Source organism: Anabrus simplex, chromosome 1 (genome assembly GCF_040414725.1).
Source record: "Anabrus simplex isolate iqAnaSimp1 chromosome 1, ASM4041472v1, whole genome shotgun sequence".
Taxonomy (NCBI): Eukaryota; Metazoa; Arthropoda; class Insecta; order Orthoptera; family Tettigoniidae; genus Anabrus; species Anabrus simplex.
Window position 1 is genome coordinate 863,887,063 of NC_090265.1, and position 13,143 is coordinate 863,900,205.

The 13,143-nt window shown below is 37.6% G+C and overlaps 1 protein-coding gene across 2 annotated transcripts in view; it reads left to right on the forward strand.

The window, feature by feature from the left end:
* Positions 1-13,143, forward strand: part of VhaSFD (V-type proton ATPase subunit VhaSFD) — a 129,886-nt gene that overhangs the window by 62,292 nt on the left and 54,451 nt on the right. For both annotated transcript variants that reach the window (XM_067136469.2, XM_067136470.2), the window contains one exon: positions 12,439-12,644. In XM_067136469.2, coding sequence (XP_066992570.1) covers positions 12,439-12,644 — 206 coding nt within the window. The remainder of the gene's footprint in view (positions 1-12,438; positions 12,645-13,143) is intronic.

Here is a 13,143-nt window from a genome sequence, read left to right on the forward strand (position 1 = left end):
TTTGTATTTATGTTACAGTAGGCTTTCCTGCAGCTCCGCCCACATTGAACTCAGTCTTACCAATATTAGATTTGTGCAGTGTTAGTAGCAGTAGTGAACAGTTCAAGAACAGCTTACCCCAGATCACCCTCTCTATCATCAGTTAGTGAGTTCTAGGCTGTAGCCAAGAAACTTTTTTTTCTTTCCAGAACCTGTACTTCTCTCTTTTAAGGGTACCAAACGTATGTTTCCTTTGGCTTCATCCATATTTTCTTTCAGTGCCCTGCCTTTTGCCTCAAATTGTCTCTTACAGAGTGAAAAAGTATAGCAGTTGTGGAACTCGCATCAATAATGGATACAAATAACTATTTTCACGCATAAAATCCAGCTGTTCCTCACTTGATGTGTGAGCACCATTGGTCGCATGTTTAAAATACTCCTTTTAACATGGTCATTTTAGGGAAAACTCTTAATGGTATGACAAAAATCAGTGTCCTATTTTTATAGGAAATTTAATTAAATCCTGCATGTTCGGTATGTTTCTTTTTTTAATAAGACCAACAGTTTACCCTTTATTTTAGGTGTTGCTGGGTAAAGCTTGCATCAAAACACAGGAAAGCATTTTTTCTGGAAAATTGTTCAAGTTAGGAAGAAAATACATATGAACTTTCATTTAGATAATTGAATTCTAAGTACTCGTGATGAGATCTGTTTTTAATAGGACTAACAGTTCAGATAGCATATTCACCTTTAAGGATCCCTGATGCAATTTTTTTTGGACTTACTCTACTTTTTTTAACCTGCCTGTTCCCCAGATAATCTAGCATAATTATACATAGTCTGTGATAATGTGGAAGAAATAAGTTTTTTGTTGGTGAAAGAATGACTGAAATTGGTTGAGTGGTTCCTGAGATTACCCTCCATGTGCAAAACTTACCATTTTTCTCTCATATTAGAATAGATTAGAGATTCAAAATATTACTCAAATTGGTAATGTTTCATGCGTTCTTCAAGCAGTATCTAACTTGTGCAGTATGTCAGACTTAAAGGAACAATGAAAGGAAATTTAATAACTTGAGAAGTAATGAAGATATTCACTGGAAGTTTTTCTACAAGAACCCAACCTAAAATATTGTACATTCATAATATACCTCGATAAGCACACCATTAGTGGTGCAACATATGCCAAACCTGTATTCAATCTCTCTCCATATGTTGCACAGCATTGTAAGCGTAACATTGTCGACAGCTGCTTGAATGCAACTCTGCAGATCAAGTAGACCATGTACTGGTGTTCGGTACACTTGTTTCTTGGCAAAGTCCCATAGGAAAAAAAAAAAAGTCAAGTGCTATTATTTCTGGCCTTCTAAGCTGCCAAACAATCTGATGACTACGTCTTCAATCAAACACCCAGGAAACTCATTATCCAAGAAATTTCACAGATTCTGGATAATGGCATGGTGCACCATCTTGTTGGAAGACCGCACCACATGAAGTTTGGCAGTACTTACAGCAATATGTCTAGGTACGTTCTTCCATTAACAGATGAATCTGCGAAGAAGAATTAACGTATGACCTTGTCGTTCACCAGTGCACACCACACATTCACTTCCAGAGATTCATGTTCTTACTTTCTCTTTCTGTTTGGGAGGGGCTCTTTTACCCTATTTGAGAGTTGCACTCGGCCACCTTTTCAGTGTGGAATGCAACTGTGTCCAAAAAACAGATTACATGTAAGAATGTCTTGTTTGCATCAGTTTTCTCCAGAATTGCTTCCGTGATTTATTTCATTCGCAACTCGTCCTAAAGTTCGATTTTATGACACAGCTACAGTTTGTTCATTTGTAGGTGCAACCTTTTATGAATAACACTGTATACTGTCGAATTATGTAACTGTGACACCTTCCTTGCTCAACGGATTTACTTGCTGGGGCTCTGTTGGAAGGATGTATGGATTACTTCAACAGTAACCTCCAAAACTGTACGCTTGGTGTGGTGGTTCGACGTTGAATGCAAACTTTGTGTTTGCTTCTAGCTTTTGTCCCATTTCTTAATAAGTACGTGGGAACATCGTCATTTGGTTGCTTTTGATGCAGTACTCTTGTCGAAAACAAAATTTTATAAGTGTAATGGATTGGAGCTCTACAAGAGAAAGCATATATACAAAGTAAACTCACCATACAGACACAGTAAACCACCCATTTTGAGTTACTCTGCTTGTAAAAACAACCTTCGGTAAATACAGAGTGGTGCAGGGAAACAGGAAATTTTAAACGTTAGTGTTGTCAACACTGTAGTGCCGGCAGGTTTCCGGAAATGCGTAGTTGTACGGCGTTGCCATTTAGTATCGTGCAGCATTGGAGTGGTGCGAGACTGCACGCTCTGAATATTGAACCCCTGTGGTTTCAGCAGGACGGAACCACGTCACATACTGCTCGACAATCAATGGAAGCCGTTCGCCAACTGTTTGGAAGACGCATCATTTCGCGTAATGGCAGCATTCCATGGCCTGCAAGATCACGTAATCTTAGTGTCTGAGACTTCTTCCTGTGGGGACATCTTGAAAGTAAAGTGTACCGCTCATGTCTTGCAACTATCCATGAACTGAAACAAAAGATTAAAGACGAAATCACTGCCATTCTCCAAGACATGCTAGAGCGAACATTCAAGAGTTTCCGTAACAGGTTCTTAGAATGGGAACGCCGAAATGGAGCACATCTTTCTGATGTTATCTTTAACAAGTAAAGTGACAGTTTGTGAAATTTTTTTAATGAAAACATGAATGGCATATTGTATACATGTACTTTTGTCAATAAAAATATTTTTTCTGTGTTTTTTTTTTTTTTTCATGCAAATTACATTACTTCATAATTTTCAGTTTCCCTTTGCCACCCTGTATATTTATTACTTTTCAAGTTACTAAATTTCTTTTATTATACCAGACCCGCTGTATTGCATATCCATTTTCAAGAACAGAGCGAGTTGGCCATGCGGTGTACATCATGTAATTGTAAACTCTCATTCAGGAGATTGTAGTTTCAAACCCTTTCATAAGCACCCCTGGATATAGTTTTCTTAAGTTCCCTCTATTCACACAAGGCAAATTTCAGGGCCTTACTTTAACTAACTCTTTCTAATCTAACTGCGAGCATAGCCCGCAGCGGCCGAAATTACGTTCAGGACGCACTGTGAGCATAGCCCGTTGTAAGGTTTGACAATTCGCTAAAAATCGAGAACAAGCTATGCACGCATTCTGGTAGTTGCATCGTGTTTCTTCATGTATTCGTTACGAGAGTATTTAAGCAGATGGCAGTATTATATGTCTAAGTCAGAGAATTTACGATATTTTTTATCAACATGCATCAGTAGATGTTGTCACTCAGTGAGCTCTATGACATGGCTTCTCGCGGCAAACATGTGCTTGACGAAAGTGATATTTTCGATATTTTATGATATGAAGTTTATGCGCAAATGAACCTATTATTGACATATAAATTCGAAACAACTTACATTTCAATATGATTGGAGTTCGTTATACAGCCTAGCGCATGTTCCCGCGTATTTCAAATTTGCATGAATACGTAAGATTGTCTACATATTAGTAAAGTTGTCTGTTTGGAAGACTGTATTTTCTCTTTCTCGGAAGTCTTTTGTGGTAAATGGAACAATATTTTCAAATTTGAGTAACTTTTGATTAAATGTATCAATTCAAATAAAATTTTATAAGAGCTCCCATTTTGATTATTGTAATTATTACTATTATTAATAAAAATATTATTTTTATATCGTACTCATTATTGTTGTTTTGTAATTGCAATGCACATTTTTTATTAGCGAAATAGGGTAAATATAACAGTATTTCAGAAAACTGTACTTGCTTAGCTATCCGTCAGACCTTTTTTCCATTCGCAAAACATGGTATAATATATAAACAATTTTAAAATCTCAAGTGATAGTTGACATAACACAAACAGCGTTTTTCAAAACTAGATGCTCAAACAAGCACAAAGAAAAAGAATCATGCAAATATCTCCCACAGGTACAGATATATAATGTTTTAAATATCCTTAAAAATGCCCAGTCCAGAATGTTTGTTAAGGATATTAAGGCCCAGACTGGAATGGGTTAAGGCCACAGAAACTCCCCCCCACCCCCCCTAGTTCTAGCTCTTCCCTATCCCACTTTCATGTAAAACCTATATAGACAATGCTAGTGAAACATTAAACAACTTGTCAAAAAGCAGTGATTTAAGATTTAATACTGCTTAAATGTGAGAAACTTTTATTTGTAAATTTATTGATGTTATCCAATTCAGTTGAAAATTTGGACACTTGAGCATTTCTTTTCAATGATAGTAGTAGCATTTAACTTACTAAGGGCCTAAAGCTGACATTGTTTCAAACAAATTACTAGAATTAAGAAAATTATTTCCTATATGTTTTATTGGGGGCTTTTATTTTTTTATTTTTGCGTGTAGCCTCTGGGGAGGCTTGGTGCAAGTCTTTTGATTTGACTGCCATAGGCGACCTGCGTATCGTAATGATGAAAATTAATGATGATGAATACAGCACATAAACCCAGTCTCCATGCCAGGGGAATTAACCCATTATGGTTAAAATTCCCGACCCTGCCGGGAATCAAACCCGGGACCCCTGTGACCAAAGGCCAGCACGCTAACCATTTAGCCATGGAACCGGACTAACAATTAGTGTTATTAGCTGCTGTCCTCGGGGGCCCGGGTTTGATTCCTGGTACTGCCAGAAATTTAAGAATGGCAGGAGGGCTGGTATGTTGTTAAAATGGTACATGCAGCTAATCTCCATTGGGGGTGTGCCTGAAAAGAGCTGCACTACCTCAGGATGAAGACACAAATTTACTTATTCAGGGTGAAAGCGCATAAAGCAAACTGTAAGACCCAGATTGTATAACATTTGTACAGCAACAGAAGCACTAATCATGATGAATACAGTTGAACCTGACTTATACGTATATCAAGGGGAAGAAAAAACTACTTGTAACTCAGAATTTCTTAGAAATCAGACTTACGCAATACAAAACATATTTACTGAAAAACCAATGGAATAGACTTACATGTGTAAATCGTTGCAAATAATAAATACATTAAGACAGAAAATATTACTTTGAACTTGGCCCAGCCTTAAAGAAATCATATAGTTTGCCTTGTTTTACACTTCTTGCATTAAGAGTATAAACCTCCTTTAACAAACTTAGTAATGATTTCAAAGTATTTTCACTATAACTTTTCACACTGATGTAATGCCTACACACTTTGATTGCACTTAACACTTCACTCAGTTCAGGTGTCAAGATTTAAGTTGTTATCTCCATCTCCAATGTCACTATCGCTTGTAGCTGCTCCATCACCAGCGCGTTGTTGGCATACATCAGCAATAATCTCTTCATCTGGTAGCTCTCCAGATACAGCCAGATTGTCATCGAAATGCACAAAAGTATTGAATTCTACACCCTCCGGTAGCGTTATCTCATTGCCAGACAAAACTTCGTCCACATAATCATCATTAGAGGCAGCCTCTTCTATTAGGACACCAGCTTTGCGGAAAAAGTTGCTGATTGTGGAGGATGACACCTGCTTCCAGGCAGCTGAAAAAAGTCCATGGCTTGTAGCAAATTAATGGAGAGAGGTTCATTTCCTGCATCACTCAGTGTTATTAAATGCTGAACCAGCATTTTTCTATAATGCACTTTGAAATTTGCAGTGATGCCCAAATCAAGCGGTTGTAGAACACTGGTACAGTTAGGAGGGAAAAATTCCACTCGGACATTCTCCAGAACGATTTGAGGTGGATGTGCTGCACACCGATCCATAAGAAGAAGGATCTTCTTCTGTTTCTTTTTCATGTTAATGTCCAGTTTTTTCAACCACTGTTCCATCGGATTCGTATTCCTTAGGTTTTGTTTTCGCACCCTTAAAACACCTCGGATTCTTCGATTTTCCTATCACAAGTGGAGGAAGTTTGTCAGATCCATCTGCATTGGTGGCAAGAAGTACTGTTACACGAATTTTACTTTTCTTCCCTCCATGGCACGAGTCACCTTTTTCAGCTAATGTTTTATTAGGAAGGAGATTGTAGAATAGGCCAGTCTCATCACAGTTGCAGATGTTTGGAGGCTGATAATCGCTTACGATACCCGGCAGAACCTCTTCTTTCCAGTGTTGCACCGTGACGTCGTCCGCAAATTTTGAGTCACTGCAAATTGTTCTCCCTGTGTTTCCATGACGATCTTTAAATCCTTGCAGCCATCCTGGTGAAGCCTTGAAAGCAGCAGTGATACTCATCATTTTAGCTAAATCTATCGCCTTTGCGTTCAGCACGTCTCCACTAATTGGTAGAGCTGCAGTCCGCTTTTGCTGGAACCATGTGAAAATCGTTTTCTCCAAATCTACATACCTTCCTTCTTGCTGATGGCTGCACTTTGCTGATTTTGAACCCACTTTTACGAACTCGTCCAAAATAGCGTTTCTTTTACTGATGACTGTACATAGCTTGGTAAAAGCAATCCCTAAGTCTGAAGCGATTTCAGTTTTTGTTTTGTGTGGATTAGCGTCCACTTCTCGTATAACTTTTCCTTTTTCTGTTCCCCATGGCTAATCAAAAGCAACTGAATGACAAAAGTACTGTTCAACAGTAAACACCAGATACCGGCATCGTGGACATTTTACTTCTCCGTTGTTCCCACAAAAGAAATTCTCATATTCAAACAAATTTACTGTATTTTCTTTTGTTTCCGCACCGAAACCGCCCACTTTGCTTATAACTTTGGCGGGGTGTCTAAAACGACAAAGGTAGAGGAGGAGCGAAACGGACTCGCCTTTGTTAAGGCGCCAGTAAGTAAGGGTCAGCAATGTCACTCGGCGAAACTCTGTGTTCTGTTTCAGCACCGAAACCCGATCGCTCTACTTCCGCCTATGCTGACAAAGAGGAAACTTCGTAAACACAGTTTCTTTTTAAAAAGCACATTCTCATTACAATTACGCAAAACTCGGTCATATTTCACTGGCACTTAATATGTATGACAGTGAATTACGTATAAATAAGGTTTAATTAACACGCTTTTAAATTATATTTTGCTGGGACGTAAAGGAAATTACGTACAAATACGAATTACGTAGAACAGAGTTACGTATAAAGCAGGTTCAACTGTATTTTCAGTGGCTTCTTCGTATAGACAGTCTTGGCCTTTGCTTTACACATGTAATATCATTCACTCATTTTGTAATTTGGTATCTTCCGACTTCTTGTGTACTAGTCCAAGGAATGTTGGATGTAACATACTTGTAATAGTGATAAAATATTTAACATGTAAACATATCAAGTAAATAGGTGATGATTATCCCCCCTTTCTCCTTCCATTGGAAAACAATCATAAGTCTCATGTCTACTATACCTGTTAGAAAATACACTTTTACACACAAGGATATGTGAGTGACCATGCTATTGAATTGATGTGTTGACCAGCTAAAAAGCTTCCTATGTTTAGGAGTGTAAATTTGTTTTAAATGCCATGTGAAAGTTTCCACTAAAGGAATCAAAATACTATGGCGTTTCATAAGTAGTTTATTCTTCTGTTCTTGAATATCATTTTTATGATGGACTAGCTAAACGCAGCCATGCTTCGCTGTGGCTCAGTCTGATATGAAATGAATGGGTAAGTAAATAAATGTATTCTAGCGAATGCGAGATCAATTGCACTTCACGAAAATCTGAATTACATTATTGTTGTCATGTAACATTTTTTTGGCAATGAATCAACAACAATATGCCTTCTGATTCCAGTAGAGAATTGACACGGGGCGAGTTGGCCGTGCGGTTAGGGGCGCGCGACTGTGAGCTTGCATCCTGGAGATAGTGGGTTCGAAACCCACTGTCGGTAGCCCTGAAGATGGTTTTCTGTGGTTTTCTATTTTCACACCAGTCAAATGCTGGGGCTGTACCATAATTAAGGCTACGGCCGCTTCCTTCCAACTCCTAGGCCTTTCCTATCCCATCGTCACCGTAAGACCTATCTGTGTCGGTGCGACGTAAAGCTCCTAGCAAAAAAAAAAAAAAGATTTGGAGAAATGTATGATTATTACTGGGAAAAGGAAGCAAAGACTAAGGATCTGTGGTAAATTTGTCCCTGAATTTTAAATGTCGGCATAAAATGCTCTGCTATATCGTTAGCACCGAATGAAGTCATCTGAAAACAGGATTTTTTTGAATTATCAGTAATTCCTTTCAACAAACTTTTAACTGGTTCTTTTGGCTGCTAAAATTCAGATAGCTTGGACTTTTCTGTTCGCGCAGCACATTCCCGGGGTTTCTCCTTTAAATTTCATTGTTGCGCAGTTGTTCCAATTTGAATGAATTTGCATGATGTGTTGTATTATATATCTGCTTCATATGAAAAAGTAATTCGGTGATATGAAGCTTGATCATTCAGATATTGCAATTGCATATGTCTTCGCTGTTGATATGATAGTTCTTGGCATTGTTGAGATGATTGTGCTGCATTTCTCGATTCAACTCTTGATATTTCAGCTCTTTCTTCCCACTGATCTGCCGATTCTCCTCCCCGCCTTTGAGAAGTTCTGACTCTTAATACGTTCATTGTCGCCCAAACGTTCATCAGTATGATTTGATATCCATCGACGTTCTGGGATTGCGTGTTAAGAACGATGATCTATGTGTAAATGTGGGCGAGGCATTACAGATGATTAATGGATGTGGTACTATGACTTAAGACTAAAGGCTGTCGTACTGTAACTAAGAATATTATTACTTAAGGATATGAAGCTGGATCATTCAGATATTGCAGCTCTATACGTCTTAGCTGGTGATCTAATTGTTCTTGACATTATTGAGACTATTGTGCTACTCTTCTTCTTGATTTAACTCAAAAATCTTGTGGTATGGCTGGAAGTTTTGCGAGCACAGGAAAAAAAATGATTAATGTATTTTGACATTTATTCACATTTACAATAACAGGCAATGAGTTGATTATATACATGAAAGTACATCTCGACCACAGCATGTTGGATTCCTATTTCCAAACAGGCAATGAGTCGTCTAATTATATGAACTTTCTAGCAAGAAAGGTCCGTAAAACATGGCAGTGTGTTCCCATCCTCCTATATACAGCAATTCTTACCGGGCTAAAATGATATAGTTGAAGTTGTCGTCGCCTAGCGACAATCTGTCCATCACAATCAATCCAATTTGATGTGGCTTTGCAATAATTAAATTAATTCCATAAATTACTCATTATAAAACAACTACCAATCCGATTTCATTCAAACCACTTCCTAAACACGCTCATATTCAAATGCAACGTTGTCAAAATTTCAAGTCAATCGACCGTCTGCCTGTAGTTTTGGGATCACAAACATACGCAGGTTGAATTTTTATATATAAAGATTGTTAAATTTAGGTTTCAAATGTGGAATTTGTCGATCACACTTAGAGTTAACAAGTTGAGGTACATCGTGATCAGAAAAGAGCTGGAGTATTTTGTGCAAGATCTGATCATGAAAATCCAAAAGTGGAATTTAGTACATAAGGAGAGAAACAACACCACTTGGTCCAACTCACGATCTTGCAGTTACCATACTAGTACTGAAACGGTTGTGAGCACCCTTGAAGATGGATCTTTTCTATTTCTCAAAAATCTACGGATCACTTTCAAGGTAGCCCTAGAATGTTATAGGCATTATAATGTAAGTACTATGCTTGTTGTGCATTTTTGGAGGACTAAGTGGATGTTGTTTCTCATATGGAAGAATGGAGGTGAATATATTCCGGCCTTACAGACTGGACTTAGTTGTGCTACTAGCCTTCAGTCTTTCTATTAGCTGCAATTTCTAAATCACACATAGTATTCCTGATGAAAATTCATAGATGATTGAAACTATGCCTGTTTTGGTTGAGTTCTTTGCATTAAGGTTTATTTTGATAATTTGTCAATTTATCCCTTTCAGACCTGAAAGAAAACTGGCGGTGTGAATTATTGTTTATACATCAAAAACTGACTAAAATGCTCTTAAATACATAAATTTTTAGTTTATTGTACAAAATGAAAATTAACATGTGAGAAAAAGCACCCACACAATTGTGTGTTAGGACTTAATTCACTACTTACAAAAAAAGAAAAATTACCTCAGTGCATGTGAATATATATATATATATATATATATATATGATCAGATGTTCTATTTTACAGTGTGGAACAATTAAAATTTTTTTCAAACACAAGTATACATTATATTTTCTACACTGAGGAAGAGTTTTGCTTTTACAGCCCTTTTGGCGGCAGCACCTTGTCAGACCTGAAAGAAAACTGGAGGTGTGAATTTATGTTTGTACATCAAAAATTTACTGAAATGCTCTCAAATGCACGTGTTTACAGTTTATTTTACAAGATAAGAACTATCGTCTCTAAAACAGCATCAACAAAATTGTGCGTGTTAGGACTTAATTCACTACTTACAGAAAAGACATTTTTTTAAAAAAATTCAGCTCAGCACATGTGAATATACCCATGTACATGATCAGATGTTCTATTTTACAGTGTGGAATGATTTAAAACAATTAAAATCTTATACATTACATTTCTCACGTAGAACACGAATTCTGCTTTCACAGTGCTTTTTGTGGCAGCACCCAGCACCCCCGCATGCATTGCCTGTAGGAAAACCTATCCCACACAATTGTGCATATCAACATTCAAAAACCTCATGATATTACGTACGATGTTATAAGTTCCCAATTTACGTTTTCTAAACAATTCACACACTTCATAGATTACATTCTGATATCCAGTGAATCTTCTAGATTAAAATGAATGCAATAAATAAATATTTACTTTAGGCTTTACTGCTTCCCGCCATCTTGCCAATGAACTCTTCTTCCTGCCCCCTGGTGGCCAAGCGCTAAATAAAAACAACTGAAGTACATGCTACGTGTCCCGCACAATCACTGCAGTCTGGTCTAGCGCCAGCTCAGACATAAATAAAATACGAACCCGCACAATTGTACGTACACGGTCTGATAGGGTTTTGTTAAGAACTTGAATCCTATGCATTCACTTTTCTGATATTTGGGCATGTGTTAATGTAAATTGTACCTTTTAATATACATGAGATATTAATATAGAACTGAATTTTAGCATTAATTCCAGTTGTGCTATTGACATTTGTTAATATTTGTAGTTTTTGTAGTTGCCTCTTAAGCATGTCTGAATACCTCTAAGCAGTTTTGGAAGCATGAAATTTTTCCTTAGATTGGCTCTCTTGTTGTACAGAAGGTCGTTTGGTTTATATCCGATCAATTGCATAACGCGGCTACCACTTGGTGAGGAACCGTTGTAACTACGGGCCTGCTATCATGAGCATTGTTATGTCTGACCTTGTTGGTGTGTGAAATAGCACCAAAAATGAATTTTTATTAGGAAGAGGGTATATTATGGCCCTTTCCAATGCTAGCTTTTCTTACACATGTATAGCAAAATGCACTTATTGAGGTCGACATGGAAGGCATTCATCACAATGTATGAAGCATATGTCAGTCTTGCTGGTAGTGGTCACATTTGGGCAATTTTGTTCAACAATGCTGGGACAGTTTCCCACATGGGTTTATGGTTGTCACAGGATTCAGTTACACGGATAAGTTGATGATATGTAAGGTTGAAAAAAAATGAAAGTGAATGCAAGATACTTCCAGGAATCCATTCTGACATCTGTATGTCGGACAGACATCCTACGATTGTATGGAGCGGACTCAAACCAGGTGTGGATCAGTATGAAGTAGGTCTCAAGTCATATTGCCCAAACATCTGAATTTTTATCAGGAAATTAGACTGGAATTAGGAATTTCTATAATTCCGTTTCAAGATGCACACAATGGACTTCTGCACATTTGGACTGTTGAAAAGACATCTCCAACATTGTTGTCCTTTCATCCTGAATGGTCGTTGGAAACTTTGCAGAGAGGAATGGAAAGAATTGCTATGCATGTGTTCCACCAGAGCTTGCTTCAGTGGAAACTTGGATGTCAGGCTAAGTCCACAGTGCTGAGGGTCTGATAGGACATGACCAGTGGTGATGGCAGTGAGGCATCCCATAAGGTAAGTAACCTCGAAAATCTGTCAGATATAAACTGAGCAACCTTCTGTGTACCTGCACATAATTTGTTCTTAATGTATTTATTGATACAGGAGCATATAAAATTAAATTTATCATTGTAGTTAAAAAGCAAGTTGTGAGATGGGAGTTTTTCCTAAGTAAACCATTCTCTTCTTGTGACAAAGCATTATGTTGCAGAAATTGTTTTGTTGAATAATTATTAGATAAGAAGGAAACAGCGTAAAACATGTTAGGGAGAAAAGGTAGTCCTGTGTCGAGGTGTATATCAACTCTGATGTGACTTTTTTGTTTTTGAACAGAACAATGAGTACATGCAGTCTGTAGGCCGTTGTCTGCAAATGATGCTGCGAATCGATGAATATCGTTTTGCCTTCGTCGGAGTAGATGGTATTTCAACGCTCCTTACTGTTCTGCAAGGACGAGTCAACTTCCAGATTCAGTATCAACTCATTTTTTGCTTATGGGTGCTCACCTTTAATCCCTTGCTTGCAGAGAAGATGAACAAGTAAGTATTTCATTGCATGCTTGTATGTTTGGTCACAAGATTGACTAATATTTTTTGTTTCCTGCTTCTTTGAGATCTTAATCTTCTCTGCTCACATCCATACTTCCTTCTGTTCTGCCTTCTGTTTTATCAGACTGTATTTGTCTCAGAAGATTTGATTAAAATAGGCTATTTTCCTGCGTTTTGTAAATTATTGTCCATCCTTCAACACCATCAAGCAGCACTTCTTACAATACTTATTCTGATTTTGAATTCTGCATCCAGATCCCATTCTTGTGTTAGTCACATCCTAGCTACTTGAAATGTGACACCCTTCCAATAGTGATTTCATCCAGTGATGGTGTTGCTTCTTCGTGATTGTGATTCCTTGTTCAACTTCATCAAAGACAGTATGAAAAATAGTTTCACTGTATAAGTTACAAGGATTGGAGAGAGAATAAAACCATGTCTCAAACCTTTTTGTATCATAATCTCTTCAGTAATGTGGACTTCAGTTTTG